The sequence below is a fragment of the Ambystoma mexicanum genome, chromosome 4q (assembly GCF_040938575.1).
Source record: "Ambystoma mexicanum isolate Mex_15411 chromosome 4q, UKY_AmexF1_1, whole genome shotgun sequence".
NCBI classification, from domain to species: Eukaryota; Metazoa; Chordata; class Amphibia; order Caudata; family Ambystomatidae; genus Ambystoma; species Ambystoma mexicanum.
In genome coordinates, this window is record NC_090928.1 from 66,873,026 (window position 1) to 66,889,996 (window position 16,971).

Here is a 16,971-nt window from a genome sequence, read left to right on the forward strand (position 1 = left end):
CAATTGCATAGCTCTTTATACAAAAGTGACCAGTAAAGAAAAGGAAAGCATAACCGATCTGCTTTTTTAAATGAAATCATAAGCAGACTTCTGTCAACCGCAAAATAATTTCCATTCTGGTTGTCCACGTAAGAAGTACCTAACTCCAGATCCTGCCCGGTTCCCTGGTGCATTGAACATTGTGATTCATAATATTCTCACTGGAATCCTTGTTTTAGGTTAGTGTCTCCAAGTTGGGTGAAACTTTTTCATAAATGTAATGTTGCAAATTGACCCATTCCTGAGTCGGGCTTGCTAGGACTTCCTTTGGACTTTGTTGCCCAGGTAAAAAACCCACCGGCCCCCCGGTATTGATATTAAGACGACTCTGAGTTTTCCTTATATTAGGTTTGCCAAGCACAACTGAAATGTCTGTCCCCATCAAATCCAAACACCCACACAGACTCTGTACATGCGGTACATGGGAGTGAAGTCATGCACGCTTGGTAGGAATCTCCCTTGCCCTGCTTTAGTTCCATGGTGGTGGCAGATATGTGGAGTAAATCAATTCCGACAGAAATCCTAACGGATAATGCTTAATGAGAGATTGATAGTTGTAGGTTTTGATAAAGGTATTGTAGAGTTAAAAACGAGCATTTGCAGTTCTCAAAAGCAAGAATCCAACGGCTTCTGTGAACACTAGGAAAGTCTGAAGGGGTCAAAAATGTGTGAGTGTATAGGTATCTTAATTATTTTGAGTTTAATCTTAAAATTAAACAATCAATTGATAGCAAATATATTATGACTTTAAAAGTAGTATAACATTAAAAGTACTGTATAACATTAAAAGTACTAATCTGATAAAATAACAAACTGCGAAAAATTGCATGCATACCCATCGTATTTCCTTTCTCTAAAAACACTTGGACAAGACCCTTTAATTCTTAATCCACTTTAAAAAAGCAAAGCTGTTTAAAAAACAATCCATACTTTGTAGTCACCGTTCTTATAAGACTGTTGCAAAAACTGGAAATGTAATAAACCACGCCAACAACTTTTTTGTTTCTTTTTGTTCTATGTCCGTGTTAAATACATTCTAACTTTATTCTTTTTTTTAAATCAACTTGTCCAGCTGCTTACTGTGCCTTTTTCATTCCCAACATGCTTTTGTTCTGCATGTAAATATATGCCCATATTTTTTGCTCCCCCTCATCCCTCACTTGCTTTAACATCCAGTGCCCCCCTCTTTCTCTTCCCCCTCACTCACCCCTACATTCCATTGCCTTTTCCCTTCCGTCTGTCAAACTTCCTGCAGTACCTCGATTGCCGTCTGGCATAGTAATTGTAGTCGCCTGTCTTTTGCAGCCACCTGCCCTCACCTTCCCCCATTCACTTTTCATTTATCTTAGCACTTACTATTAACATTGTCTCTTGATCTTGATAAGATTTTCTGTCTCCCACCCTTTTACCTCTGTCTTCTCCTCCCACTCCCTCCCTAGCACTACCTTGATCAGTCGCCGACCCTTTAAAATAGTCACTTGTTTTAGTCCTCTCCTCCTGCCTTCGTTCCCCTACCCTTCACTCCTCCCCCTCCTCTTATCACTCTTGCACTGCAACAATTGTCGTCAGGCAAAGTAATGCTACTGCTAGTATTGTCTCCTTTTTTCCTCCCTTACCTCTCCCTTATCGTTCCATGCACTTGTACTATCTGTTATGATAGTTTTCTCACATTCTGATTTGTTTCAAGGACCTTTAAGAATGTAACTGTATTCTCCCAAGGTCCCTCCCTCCTTGAAGCGCTTTGCAACACATTGTGTATAGGCGCTATACAAATAAACAATCAAATCAAACATGTGGGTTATACATATGTCCACCGAATATCTCTGAAGTATATATGTGCATGTGTAATGGTATGAGTTTTTAAAGCTCTCTTGAGGTTTACTGAGAACATCAGGTTTATAGAAACACGTGCTTACCCTAGTGTCATGACATTTTCTCTTTAGGTTTTAGGCTCTCCGCCATATATTCCTGGCTCCGTTGAAATAAAGAAATGGCCAGAAGTGAATTGTCAAATACTTATCAAAGTTTTACAAAGGTAGCGGGCGCCCCTCTCTCGCAAGAACAGACATGATAACCTGTTCAGTGGTTATTAACCACTTGAGAGTTCGCAGCCACTGCTTTTACTCACTGTGCCTTTCACAGATGGGAAATATCCATTTGCATATCAGTCTTTGTCCTGCCCAGGGGCAGTCCAGCACCGAAATACAATGGCAATTCCAATCTGAACGAGAGTACCACCAGCAACCCCATACACGTGTTTCACCCTTGTTGGGGATCATCAGTGAACAGGTTATCATGTCTGTTCTTGCGAGAGAGGGGCGCCCGCTACCTTTGTAAAACTATTTGTTAAGGAACCTGGGATTGGTAACCCTAGGTCTCCTGGGGGCAACCAGACGTGGTCTCCCTCTCACTGTGCTTAGAGAGGCATCAGCTTCACCTCACTGATGATCCCCAACAAGGGTGAAACACGTGTATGGGGTTGCTGGTGGTACTCTCGTTCAGATTGGAATTGCCATTGTATTTCGGTGCTGGACTGCCCCTGGGCAGGACAAAGACTGATATGCAAATGGATATTTCCCATCTGTGAGGCACAGTGAGTAAAAGCAGTGGCTGCGAACTCTCAAGTGGTTAATAACCACTGAACAGGTTATCATGTCTGTTCTTGCGAGAGAGGGGCGCCCGCTACCTTTGTAAAACTACTTATCAAAGTTGAATACGTTTTCCATTTGCATCACACATGTTTGGGCAGGTTTAACAGAACACTTGGCATGAGATGGCAACATGTATTTGTATGTTCTTTGGACCCTGCAGAGAATGGCACAACTCTAGGGGAGACCAGTATACTCTCCCCAACGATTGGGTGCCCAATACGTAGTGGGTACAGGAGAGAACACCAGAGAAGAAACCACCACATGGAGCGCATGGCTGGATTGGAGGAAAATGAAGACTGAAAAGTGGGAGGCCCCAAGGGCTAAAATGAAGACATCTTGGAGGAAGTCCATCCTCCAAGAGAGATTGGCATAGAGATGCAGCAGACTCAGGAGCCCAATGGGAGCACATGGAACCTTCTAAGCAGGAACATAAGAGCTTCAGAAAGCCAGCAAAGTCAGACTTCAGTGAGATGTGTTTGGGTGTAGTTTGAGGAAGACCAAGAGACTACAGATGAAGGTGTGGAGAAGAACTTGGAGCAGACATTTGGAATATTTGGAAAGAGTGATGGTAAGGTGTTGGGCTTGAGAGAGTGATATCAATTTGTGTTATATGTTTTGTGGTAAGAGAGTGATTGAGGCTACTTTAGGAAGGAGTTTAGGAGAGTTGAGAACAGTAGAGTGAACGTTATTACCAGGACTTCTTTTGGTTTCCAGTCCACCCCTGCTTCCTTCTTTCTCGAAGTGGGCCAATATTACACATTTTTAGCAAGTCCAACCCTTTACCATGAGAACATTTTAACATTTATTAGGTTACCCCATAAGAGGCCCAGGGTGCAGAGGCCTACAGGGAAATCTCCAGAGTTCCCTATACTCCAATCCACCCCTGGAAGGGAAGGGGGCGCAGTAAGAGCGATGTAGGCGAGGCTGAGCTGCAGAGCTAGATATAGCTATGTGGTAGACGAGTGATGGCTCAGCAAGGAGGATTTGCCTTTTTTTCTTGAGCACTCCTGGACGCAAAGCCTTATTGGAGAGCTCACTACTTCCCTTACCAATACAAAATGTTCTGTTGCACTGGCCCACTGTTCCTGTAAGAACACAGTCCTTCAGTCATCAACACGTATCTATGGCGGCACCCATGTGACTGGGTTTGATCACACACGACAGCCTCACTCAGGCATATGAAGAGTCAAATTAATGGGACGTTTCTGTCGTAGCTTCTTGCCAGCTCCAAACGCTAAGCTTTCTGAGAAGCATGTGCACATTTGCAGATGAAGCAAACCTGTCCTCCGCATAATGCTTTACTGGGTTTAATGTTTAACAAAAGCGCTGCAAAGCATTACAAACTAGCCACAAGTGCACACCTATGCTCTCCTCCACCCTCCACCCCCGTTTCCAGATAAACTAATATTTTGCAATCTGAGGCAAACACGGAATTTCACCTTAACTACATTGTTTTTCTCGCAGATTGCAAGTGATTTGTGTATTAGTGAGTTTATGCATGCTTATGTTTAAAGTATAATTTCGGAGAGGCGATGGAAGCCTTTAATGAAACTAGCTATTTTCAGTGTTTTGATGAATTTTCTTAAAAATGCGGCAAAGCGTAAAGAACAGTTTGTTTCAGGAAAGGTGGCCATCAGCACTCCGTTAAATTTTAAACACCTGCACACATCGGCTCTCCATCTCCAGAAGCCCCCAATAAGCACTTTGCAATTGTGAGTACAAAGTTAACGTGTAAACATGGGCACGTAGCAATCAGCCTTAACCTTGTAAAACAAAGATAATGTTCTAACAAATGTGCTGGCCAAACAGTGAACTTTCTTTTGGCAAGCAGTGAGTCAGGATTCAACTGGTATACTCAGCAGCAAGAGGTTAGTCCCTTGGCACTCAAAGATTGCATCTGCGTAGCAAGAGGTGGCAATGGAGATTGATCATAATCACCCTTCTTGTACCAGAATTTATGAAGATAACGTTTGTATCTGCATTTTAATACACCGTACATCATTTGAACTTTCTGGGCCGAGGTGTTCCTTATAATGAGTGGAAGCTTAAGCTGCCATTCAGCTTCTAACAAATCACAAGGAAGTATTCAGACAATCATTGTGATTTGGGAAGCTTTTTTTGAAGCCATATTTGTCCAGTGGAACTGCGGCAGTTCGGGCCTCAGGGCTTCATTTAAAAGTGCACACTAAGACCAATTTTGCCATAGGGAACGCTCCTCGTTGTGAAGGCCCTTAAGGCCTTGAGGTCTGCAGCATAGTCCAATAAACCCAGGCCTTCCATCATGGCCTCTGGGCTTGCTGCTGCCCTCCAAGGCATCCACCAGCCTCTCCTTTGCAGACTGTTTGACTGAAGGATCCAGCTATTCGACAATTGGCCAGGGAGCCGGCAGGCAAACGCCAGCCCCCAAAAAACAGCCTCCAACAAAGGGCAACAACTTCCCTGTCTGCTGATCTTTTTATCTCCACTCTGTGGGTAGGCACCTTCAAGGCATAAATTCGTTTTCAAAAATTGATTAGCAGAGTTTGCTAATTAAAATGTTCTTGATTAGCAAACAAACCCAATTGATTAGCAGTGTTGTACTAATATTTTTAGTGTCACCAGAAGTTATTTATACTTAAGATATAAAATGAGCAACAATACAGCAGTCTTTTGTACCTCTGAAGTAAGACATTAGTAAGGGGAATCGGGCCCTACAAATTATTTGAAATTTCACTAGACCTGGAGGTCAAGTAACTGTTTGCCTAATCGACCTAAGAGACATGCATTAAACCAATGGCAACCGGTGAAAGCAAATTTAAATGCGCTTTCTGTAAAATGGTGCATGTCACCACAAACCCTCTTTAGCACACTGCTGCCACCCAGAGGCAAGCCATGCAGTGAAATTTTTATTTCACATTTACGGCAAACAAAGTAAATGTTATATAAAAGTTCCAAACACCCCCTGCGAATGGTACTCGCCCATCATAAAATCTACTTTACTATTTGCATGAGCAAAAACGATTTGCGACCCCTGAATGAGTGTTTGTAAAATGTGAAATGTTAGTTGCATGAATGGACACAAATATATAGATATGATAAAAAGGCTCTGAAAGCAGTTCAGCCGGCCCTTTCCTGCAGGCGCTAGTATATAATGTAATCATTATTATAGAGCAAAGCGAGCTTGAGAGGCCAACTACAGTGTATGGTAATGCAGTAGATCTGTCGATGTACAGGCTGGATGGAACCATTGGTCGCTACTTTGCATAAGCATCTAGTTAGCTTTCAGTATTTAAAAGTAAGACACTAAGCAGAGTGGGTGGCGTAGCAGGCAGAGAACTGGACAAACTAGCGGGAATATTTTAGTTTACGGCCATCTCAATTTCAGGGTAGCTGGTATAAAGCACAGGGTATAAGATAGAATGTCAAGGAGAATGGGATCAGCTCCTGGGTTGAGCACCAGTTGCACAGTTGACAGCAACAAGCAGTTACAAAACTAAGTTTACCATCAAAAGCATGTGTGATCAGTACATTATCAAAAGTGTTCACTCGTCAATTTGATGTCTCTTCCCCAACAAAATGTAATATAGTTTGACACTGAGATTTAGATGCACTAACCTAACTTTACCGTATGTGAGTGTTTTTAAAGCATAGATATTGTAATTATGCAAGAACTTCAATTTTTAGGAATGGAACTGCATGAATGTTTAAAAAAATAAAATATAACACATACTGGTCAGGATAGAGTTTGCTTAATAAAAGTATCATCGCAGTAACTTCTGGTTTGCAATAATTAAAAAAAGACAATCTTGCCTAGCTCTCCCACACAGGCCTTTGGTACTTGAGAGGATGATCTGATTAATGCTGCACTCTCGCTCCCTTAGACCCTTTGAACATGCAGTAAACGGAGACAAGAGGTTGAAGAGCCCTGGCGCAAGTTAGGCTTGTAGGGCAATTTTTGCTTTCAAGGAACAGAGTAACAAATAGCTAGCTTTGCAACATAATTGTCAATTTGATTAGCAAACCTACAGAGTTGCATAGCAAATTGCTACGTGACACTGCTTATTTTTATTCTTTGGCCTTGTTACGGAGGCCCTTGAGGTGATGAGGTCTGCAGCACAATACAACAAACTGGGCCTTCCATCATGGCTGCCAGGCTTGCTGCTGCCTCCCTCTCAGGCATCCACCAGCCTCTCCTTTGCAGCCTGATCGGCTGAAAGATCCAGCAAATTGACAATAGGCCCGGGAGCCGGCAGGCAAATGCCAGCCCCCACCGGAGGGAAACAACTTCACTGTCTGGTGCTGGAAGGGGCCCCCTTATCGCTCTGGCGGCCCTGATCACTTGTTTCTGCATCCGGTTCCTGTAACCGCTGACATGGTAAGCGCTTCCTTGCAATCTCACCATATCCCTTCACTGTCTGCACGGCCCGTGCCTATGACTGTCTATACTCGTACCTCTCCATATTGCTCCTCCAGTCACCCCACCTGGTGTTCAGCCACCATCTAATGAACTCCTTCATATTCCAATCTGGCGCCATTATCTCTGTGCCCTGTACATACCTCTTGCTCGTTTTTCAACTGCATCAGTATTTCCACTGTATCTCTAATGGTATATTCGCCTGTTTGACTGTTACCGGATCTCCCGTTCTGTGACTTGCATACCGGCTGCTGTAATAGTTGTAACTGTCACTTTGGCTCTCCTCCTTACTGCTGCAGTAACCCTCTTGTGGGACTCCATCACTTTTTTAGTGCTCTCCTATTATACCTGGCAGCCAAATAAATCTACATGTTATGCATCCACTGCAATCTAAATTGTTTGATACTCCCTCCTGCTGAATTGCATTTTTAGCTGTTTAAAATAGTTGCTGTTTTTGTCCACTTGCTTGAAAATCCAATCTAGAAATTTTGAATGTGGCTGTTTGTGACTGCTTGCTTGAAAATCAAATGTAGATTGTTCTAAATTGGAGGATGTTGGAGGATATTTTCTAGTTATTAGTAGCTTGGCACCATTGTTTTCCTGCACCTCACCTGGACCTTTTGTTGGCCCTGCTGGATCCTGTACTAGCCTCAGGCTGGTTCTTGTACTTACTTGGCCCTCTGTGATTTCAACACCTTTACACATTTGTCACAGGGACCTGCCTCACCTGACTCAGTACCTACCTCATCCAACTTTACTGGTTCCTTACCAACCTTTACATCAACCCTTCCTTTGTGCACACAGAATTGACTTTCCTTAATTTGTGACTGTTCCCTTTGAAAATACAATCCTAGATGTTTTTATCAATGGTTCTATACCATTGTTCATTTTGACTGTATTTAAAAATTAGACCTTGTTAATTATACTAATATGTCTAGGCCCCTCTACCTAAATGTCCCCCTCCAGCCCCACCAACACCCTCTTGTTGTCTGTTGTAACATAGGACTTTCCCTTCGCTCTTACCCTGTGTTTATACTGTTTTCATTTTTGTTTATTTCATTTTCATGTTGTCATGTGCTGCATACTTGCATTTACCTTTTTCTTTTGCTGAATTGACTTGTCGCCCCCTCCTCCCCCTTGATTGCTGCTAGGCCGCCTGGTGAGTTTGGCGTGCATTGTGCGATTACCCTTTTCTGACCTCCTCTTTCAACTGTGGTGCTCTCCATCTCCCCTACTCTAATTGCTATTCTATCACCTATCCTACCCTTTTCTCAAAGTCTGGAAGGAAAACATTTTAAAAAGCACTTCTGGCCTCCAACCCTGGATTGCCCATTGCGGACACCTACATCAATGCTTCCTCCGGACAGACTGTAACTGATATCCTCTTTGCTGTCCCATCTTCCAACCTACGGACTCCCCATTTGGTCTCTATCCTCTCCACTTTTTCCACTTCACCCATTAATGGTGGCACCAGATGGGAAGTGCTCTTGTCATACTTCTCATACTGATGTCATTAATGTATATCAGAAAGGTGCTATAATGGCCCAGCGCTCTCAGCCCAACCTCCTCCTTCTTGACAGGCGCCTTCTCTCTCTCACTAACTTACTATCTTCTCCTGTCACTCCCCTTTCTGCCACCCTCAGGCCTCTTTGCCCTCTCCGGATTTCCACTGGATGAGGTCACCAAGACAGTCTACACTATGAAAGTCTCATCCAAACAGGTGCTCACCTGTTCCTCTAGAACTATCAAGGACCATATAGTCTCTCTTGCTCCCTCCTTGGCCGAGTTCTGACCGGGCATTGGATTGGCTGACCTCTGTCCTCTCTAACCGGCCCTCACAAGTTCGAACAGGCCCATTTCTCTCCTTTATTTCACTCTCCACCTGTGGCATCCCTCAGGGCTCTATACTCTTGATGTGGCTGTTCACCATTTACCTTGCCCCTCTCGCCCATCTGATCTCCACCTTCTCGCCTCATTTTCAATCCTATGCTGACGACGCTCCTTTAAGCTCCCCTCCTCTCCTTCCTCTCTCATTCCTAATTGGCTGACTGTAATTGGCTGACTGTTATTCAGGCATGGTGTGCCTCTAAATGATCTCTGCTGTAACGCCAGTAAGACTAAGATCTTTCTCATTGGGATGCCTGCCCCCTCTCTCCTCCTCTACTCTCTGGCCCCCCTCCTTGGGCCTTCTCACCTCACATCGCTGACCTTGACAAGAAATCTCACTTTCAGCGCCATCTCCTCTGAGGCATTCCCCCCCTTCCTTACGTTCCCTGAGCAACTCATTGTCCCCAGAGCTCTTATTATCTCTAGGCTTGACTACGGCAGCAAGTCTCTTCCTTAATCTGCCTCTTTCCTCCCTCTGCCCTTTCTTTTCATCTAAACCAGAATATGACTGTGAGACCTATCCTTGGCCTCAAGCCCAGGGACTGCATCTCACCAGCCCTAAAATGTATTTCTCCACTGGCTCAGGTGGCTGCAAGGATCAAATTCAAGACCCACTGCATCATCCATAAGGCTTTCTGGTCCTGGGACGACACTACATCCAACTCTCTCTCTCCCTCAATAAATCCCTGCTAGAATGATCTGGTCTTCTAGCTCTAACTCTCAAAGTCAGACGCTTCACTAAGCAGAGAGTGGCGGGGTAGATCTCTCTCTTGGGCAGGAGCCTCCCACTGGAACGGCCTTCCTGCCCCTCCTTCTTGAGCCAGATCTCCTCCTTAAATTCCAGAAGCTTCTCAAGACCTTCATTTTCTCCTCTTTCCCTGCTAGTTTCACCTGTCTCTATGCCTCGTGGCCTGTATCTCTCATGAGCCGTATTGGGCCATGCCCTCCTTAAACCAGTCTCCCCTCTTACCCTTGCAGCACTTGCCTTCGGGCACCCCTCCCTGACTAGCCTACCAAGTCTGGCCCACCTCCCCTTCCTCGCACTAGTTGACCCCTATCCCTTCCTGTGCACTTGCCCTCCTGGGACCACCTTAGCACTTCACCAGCCCCTTGCACATCTCCCCCTCTCCCTCACTTCCTGTTATTGCACTTGCACGTTCTGAATGTCATAAGGCCTGGTAGGACCGTTTACTGTTTTTCTCCCCTGTATCCCCCGCCCTTGTCTTGTGGCGCCTGGAAACACTTTAATGTATAGGCACCATACAAATGCTCAAATAAATAAAATGGCACAGCTCTGTCTTGTTCCAGCCGACTCTTTCTCTGTATATCCAGCAGGGTAGGAAATGGGCCGTAACAAGACAGAGCAGAGCATAACTCTGGCAAAGCTTGTCTTGTTATCACCACCTGAAGAAGGGCAGACAAATAGCCCGAAACGCGTAGTGGAATACCTAGGTTAAACCCTAGAGGCTCAACTCATGAGCACCAATTGAAACAGATGCAAGATATCCGCACAATTTGTACAGAATATTGCTTACATAAACAGATCTATGAGAAACCTAAAACTATTTGTTTACGTTGAACTTGTTAATATTGAGAATAATGCATATTACAAATTGCAGTGTGTACTTTTATGTTAAGTGATTGATCAAAAGATTATTGTATAAATTCTATTCATGAAGAAATAAATGCACACAAAATACTGTTTTGAATATATTGAAACGTTCAGTTTACTTTTGTTATTTGGCTGGTATTCTGTCCAGCGATAAAGTGTGCATTTGTTATGTCCTCCGTTTGCAACAATTGACCGTCACAACTTGTTAACCTTCTCCCCCTTGCCCTGCCCTCTTTCTGATCACTCTCCTCCACCTCCCCGTTCTCTCCCTTCTCCCTCTCCCGTTCCTGAGTACCCCCCGAATCTGCCGAACTACCTCCTTTTGCGCTCACTCAGTAGCCAACCTACCAATCTCCCCTTGTGTATTCTCCTGCTCACTCGCTCCTTTCCCCTTTGGCCTTTTCCTTCAACCTCCCAACCCCTGTTTGACATGCATCACTATTGACTGTTGCTCCTCCCAAAAGGTCTGGGTGCCACTCTACCGAGAACAAACCTCCTTATTTCTACCCGGATACCCCTCATGACTTAAGATTCAAGCCCCTTCCATTCTCGATCTTGCTCTCATATCTCAATTATTTGTTTTTGCAGTATTTCATCAACATACCCTTTGTTTCTCCCCAATTTATTCTTGTTGCTTTTGTGACATATGTTTGCTCTTTACCACCCCGCCACCCACGCCGCCCAGAGATCTAAGCTGTTGGTTGCGCAGTACCCTTGTGGTTCCTGCCAGTGTTTTCCTAAAGGGATACATCCTATAACATCCCCTGGACAAACCTGAAAGAAACAGACAATTACAAAAAATTTAGAGATCTGCCCATCGAGGCGTGGTTGGGTGGAAGTCTTCAGGAAGGAAGGAACAAGTTCAGAAATGGAACCCCCAAGCCCTGCAAGGCCTTAAATACCGCTCGCCAGGGCAGGCCCCTTACTGCCTGCGCTCTGCCATGAGTTGGACTCCATTCGTCACAGCCCCTAAAGCCACCCTTTTCACCTCCCCAAGATTGGGGCACGGTGGCCGTCACTGCTAGAGGTGGCACCCTTTGCCGTCACAGCACTGTCACCTGGCACATAGTGATTGTTCTTGGTTAGTTCTCGGAGGGGTTGGAGGGGGGGGCACCTGGGTCCAGCATGGGTGCAGTAGCATAAACTGCACTGGGTTCGCCTCCTCCAGTATGGTTTGGGTGAAGAAAAAAAAATGGCCATACTGGTTGGGGCTGGCCCCATATGGCTTTCCTTTGCTGCCACCTTGCCTTTCCTGTGTTATTGCAAATTGTTTGCGTCTTTGCGCAATGCACATGCGCAATGTCTAGTACATGTGTTTTTAAATCCCCTATTCTGGTTTCGGGAAATTATCTTATTCTAGTAAGATTTTCTATTTGTGTAAGATTTTCTATTTGTGTAAGATTTTCTGTTCGTTTAGCAGCAGCAACAGAAGAGCCAGAAGTGATACCAGACCCAGCCAAGCAGACGGACAGAGTGGTGAAAATCGCAGGGATAAGTGCAGGAATTCTGGTATTCATCCTACTCCTCCTAGTTGTCGTATTGATTGTCAAGAAAAGGTAAGACCACTTCATTTCCTGCATACATTCTGAAGTACCCTCCCCCTCACCATTTTCGACACCCGTGGGTGCGGAGGCGGGTGGTTAGGTGGGAAGTTTGTTGATGTGCATAAGAACAGCCTTGGTATACATATCGAAAAATAGCTTATTTTATTGGAAGTGAACCCCCTTTTTAAAAAAAAAATTATAATTGGTTTCTTAAATTTGCAAGCTGGGTAACCGGTTTACCATGTACTGATAAAAACGCAATAGCCCACGCATTCCTCGTGCTTAAGTCCGAAAGCAAAATCCATTGATTTCCTTTGTGATTCCATGTTCACGTTGGGATTTTACTGTTTGTAAATTCCTCCCCTCTTTATTTTTTGTTGAAGAGTAAACGTGGCAATGTGATGCATTCCTTTACTACACAGTGTGACATCTCTCTGGAAATGTCTTTTCTGAGCAAGATTGGCTGTTTGTGCGCTAGCAAAACAAGCGCACAAGCGAAAAAAAAAACAAATCCGCCCCTTGCATTATGTCAGCATGATGTTTTTGGGGAGTTTTTTTGCTTGCGCATTTCAATTTATTACACTGAATTACAATCACTGTCCCCTCTCCTTGCATAGCTGCATCACGCACAACAGTGCCATCTTGTGGAATTTCAATATTTATGCAACTGCATTACTTCATAGCACGGATTAGTTCACAAAAACAAATCGATACTTAAGAATTATCGCTGGCAATCTGGGGACTGTTCGTGGCCAACATGACAAGATTATCATTTTATTTTGTTAACTGGCCTTGGAAGACGAGAATCTTTTACAATGTTGTGCATATGTGTACGAGAATGCAGCCTGTATATAAAATTGAGCCTGAAATCGAACTCTATTTTACATTTCTGAAATGTGACAAGGTGTTGTTGCCTGTTTTTAATGCATTGATTTCACATGTTTTTAAGTGTCTCTCGCCCCCTGAAGAGATGGGCAACAGATCACTGTACATTGAGAAGATGGTTTCAGTTAGTTTCTTTTTGTAATTATTGCTTCTTTGCAATTACCCCCTGGAGATATATAACTTGGAGAAGGAGCGTCTGCATTAGAAGCATTAGGTATGCTTATAGTGTTTTGTGTAAGTTAGCTTCATATGTGCCTTTCCCAGCACTGCTTTCTTTTTTTCTGTTGTCTACTCTTGCGGTTGACAATTTCTACATTTGCATTTAGCACTCATAACGTTTCAAATGCGTATCCAGAAAGTGTTATGACAATCAAATATTTTTATTCTTTTTGTTGAAAGACCAAAAAAATTTGATGTAGGTCAACGAACCAAACTGTCTAGCCAATTTCATTTGGTTCTCATAGTTGAACAGATTAGTCTCACTTCATTCCTCAAATTTCTAATCATCGCAATATATGGAGTGCTTTTGGATTGTACATCCTCATTCATTTCCTACTTTCATTTGTGAGCAGCGTCTTGGTGAGAACACTGCAAGACATCAGCAAGACAACTAGAATTGCAAAGGTTCCCACTTACAAAAACACCTTGTTGGTCAAATACTTGTTGGCGCTGTATGACTAGCATTACGAGGGCACTCTGTGTTGGTCTGTGCCAGAGTCGAGCATCAGGTTAATTCACACTATTAAGAAAAGATGCCAGGGTAGATTTGGAATAAGATTCCTTTGGCTGACATTTTTTTTCTTCTGGAGTTTGCCCTGATCTGAACCTTCATCACACAATTCCCACAAACGAACTAACTTCTAAATGGGCATATCAGCGCTTTGAAACTACTACTGTGGTGATTCGGCGCAGAACAAAAGCATAGCAAGTAACATAACATATAATCCAATGCATGTACTCATGACAGAAATATTCACCCTTGATGAAATACATGCATTTCCTTTCTGTTCAAGAATCTCAGATGAGCCCAGTGACCGTCACCAGTTAGTATCTATTTAAAAATATGTGACCCCAGATTTCAGTAATGGAACTTCAATACTTGCAAGTGTTTCCCAGTGAGGACTTCGGTGCTGCTCTCCTGCGATACAGTGTACCTTAACATATTTCGTTTTTAACATGCCTCCCACTTCTTCCTCCCAGGACCTCCTTCCTACTTTAGGGAAAGTGATTCTGTGTGGGTTTTCAGTCAAGGTCACAAAGAATAAAAAAATCGTGTAGGAAAATGTAAAGTCACTTAAATGTAATCTCTCTGGGGAACAGCTACAATTGCCGTATTGGCGCGGCTTGTGATCCGGTATATCATCCTCGGCACTCGCCTGCTGTGTAAAACACACAGGGAAGCCCAATTTCATAGAATTGTAAGCTCCCTGTTACATTTGAATCATTTTCAGCTTTCAAAGCCTGTGAACCCATTATGCAGTGTCCCTTTGGATACTGGTACTTCAGATAAACACAGATTTAACTTCATTTGGTGTCTGCAGTGCTTGGTTTTTGTACTTTGGCATGAATTACCTGAGCTCTATGGAACATGGGACTAGTAGACGAAAGATATCCTTTTAGCCTCGAATTCCAAAAATGGCAACCTGATTTAGCGTTAAGCTTAATTTCATTCATTCAGTACCAATTGGTGTGGCAGCAAAGAAAACATCTTGAAAAATTGTGTTCTTGCTCTGTGCAGTAGTCAAGCTGGTTCAGAAAAGGGGTACTGCATCTTTAAGCTGCAATGTCACTTTTATTTTTCTAGTTGTTGAATCGTGTCCAGTTGTCATTCATTTCTTCCTTACCCGTGTATTTTTTACTTAGTAAATATTTACTAATACTTTGCATGTGTACATCCACATTTTCTTTAAGACGATTGAAAGAAACATGTTTGTGACTTTGTGTTACTAAAAATCTGGGAAGTTATGCGTGGTAGTTTGCGTGAACAACACTCTGAAAGAATGCTTATTGGGAATAGCTTGTTCTTAATATCAATGGGAGTGGTGTATACGTACTTGCAGGATAGGTTTACATACACTGTACGTACTCGTTCAAAAGATGTATGTATGTGTAAATAATTGTACATATTAGCGGCACCAATCTTTCAAAATGTTTTCATGCTCTTTTCATTACATGCATCTATCTGTACGACACTTCTTGATTGTGCAACTAAAGAGTGGCAACGTTACTTGTATATAATTTTCATACACGTGTGCTCCATTAATCATACCATTTTGGAAATAATTTGACAAATCTTGCTTACTGAGCTGCATGTTAAATATGCGCAATCCATTTATTGTTGGCTGTGACTAAAATGTTTGCATGTTATCTTTTTCGCAGTCATTTTTCATAATGTTTTGGCACAGTGTTAGATTTTGAATTGCATGGCAACGTATTCTTCAATCAGTGCATGAAGAAATTCAAATGCAGACTTTTTTTTGCTTTGTTTAATGTGAATGGTTCATGCTTTTCATTCACCATTGCTTCTCTTTCCCCCACTGTTGTGATTTGCTTGCCAGGAGGAGCTACTATTCTTACTCCTACTACCTGTAAGTAGAAACTGGACACCTTATTCCTTTACACATGTTAAAGATGCAGTATCCCTTTAAAAGTAGTTTTTGGAATTCTTGTTTTGCTCCCTTGTGGTACCTGGCGATGCTGTAATTTATCACGTTTGATCTGTGTCTCTTCATCTATGTTGTATGCACGTTTGTTTGTACATTGCTTTCTGATTGTATGCATTTTTTCAATTGCAACCATACAAGCTGTAAACAAAGCATTCATTGGTAATGTATATCAGACGTGGGTTAAATGAAGAAACAAAAAGGATATACAAAAGTACTCATGGCCTTATGTCTGACCCGATGAGTGGAGAAGGGCCTTACATGCTGCTTTCCCTTGGTGTCTTCTATGAAATCAAGCCATGTAGAATTAGTTCATGTATTACTCCTCTTCAATCTTGGGTAGTTTTTCAGAATGGGTAGTCGAGCTCTAGAAATAATCGCTGATTTATGACGTGTATGTTGCTTTCACCCCTTTCCAGAGTTGGGTGAGGCTTTAACTTTGTGCCCTATGTTTTACAAGGAGTAAGTGCCCGCTCCTTGAGGCATTTCCCTTTGGCTTAAAATTGCTTTGCAATCCCCACAGCTTAAACAGTTCAGTTTGTTTCATTCACTACATTTGGAAGTTTTTAAGTAAATATTTATTTTTGTTAAGGAAAACGTTTTTACATGGAACTTAATCATGCATTCTATAAGTAAGTCTCTTTTTAATTGCCATCTTCTTGACAAACGATAACACACACGCTCATCCTGTTGACACATGGAGCTGTTCTACAATTTTCATCCAAAATGTATGTGTGGAAGCAGGTTGCAACTTATTTGTTGTTGCCTGCGTTTAGGAGTTTTGGTCTGAGTTCAGGGAGCAAATTGGACTGCTATCTCTTTGTTGATCCTGCCAGGCTCCTTTGGTGCCATGCATTGTATCATGTGCGAGATATCTACCTCTGTGGGAAAATGGCACCCATTTTCTTTGGAGTCGGTGAGCTATTTCAGTAATTTGACCAGAATCACTGCGATTAATTGCCACCTGGCAAGGGTGTGAATGCCTTGTCTTTTTTTGGTTTTTATTATTTTGATAAAATGAAGGATGTCATTCCATCTCTGAAAGGGACATCTTCTGATCAGATCCCCTTTTCATAAGCTCCATGCCAAAAGCATACCGTGTACCTGTGTCCTGCTGCATCAGTACCCTGATTTGCAGCACCTTCTTTGACCATTCAGCAAAGTGTTGTTAATTCTTCCAACGGGGGAGCCCTTTCCCATGATGTTAGGGAGGTACAGCCACTACCCAATAGTCCTTCTATGGGTGTTTAATGTGGGAAGACCTCATGGGGAGGGACTCCCACTCTCAGGATAAGGA

The 16,971-nt window shown here is 43.0% G+C and overlaps 1 protein-coding gene across 18 annotated transcripts in view; it reads left to right on the top strand.

Moving 5' to 3' along the window:
* PTPRK (protein tyrosine phosphatase receptor type K) overlaps positions 1-16,971 on the top strand; it is a 1,571,968-nt gene that overhangs the window by 1,261,117 nt on the left and 293,880 nt on the right. For 7 of the 18 annotated variants that reach the window (XM_069607477.1, XM_069607481.1, XM_069607480.1 and 4 more), the window contains 3 exons: positions 12,000-12,138; positions 13,076-13,225; positions 15,570-15,599. In XM_069607477.1, the coding sequence (XP_069463578.1) occupies positions 12,000-12,138; positions 13,076-13,225; positions 15,570-15,599 (319 nt within the window). The remainder of the gene's footprint in view (positions 1-11,999; positions 12,139-13,075; positions 13,226-15,569; positions 15,600-16,971) is intronic. The other 11 variants (XM_069607489.1, XM_069607490.1, XM_069607492.1 and 8 more) reach the window with 6 other exon arrangements.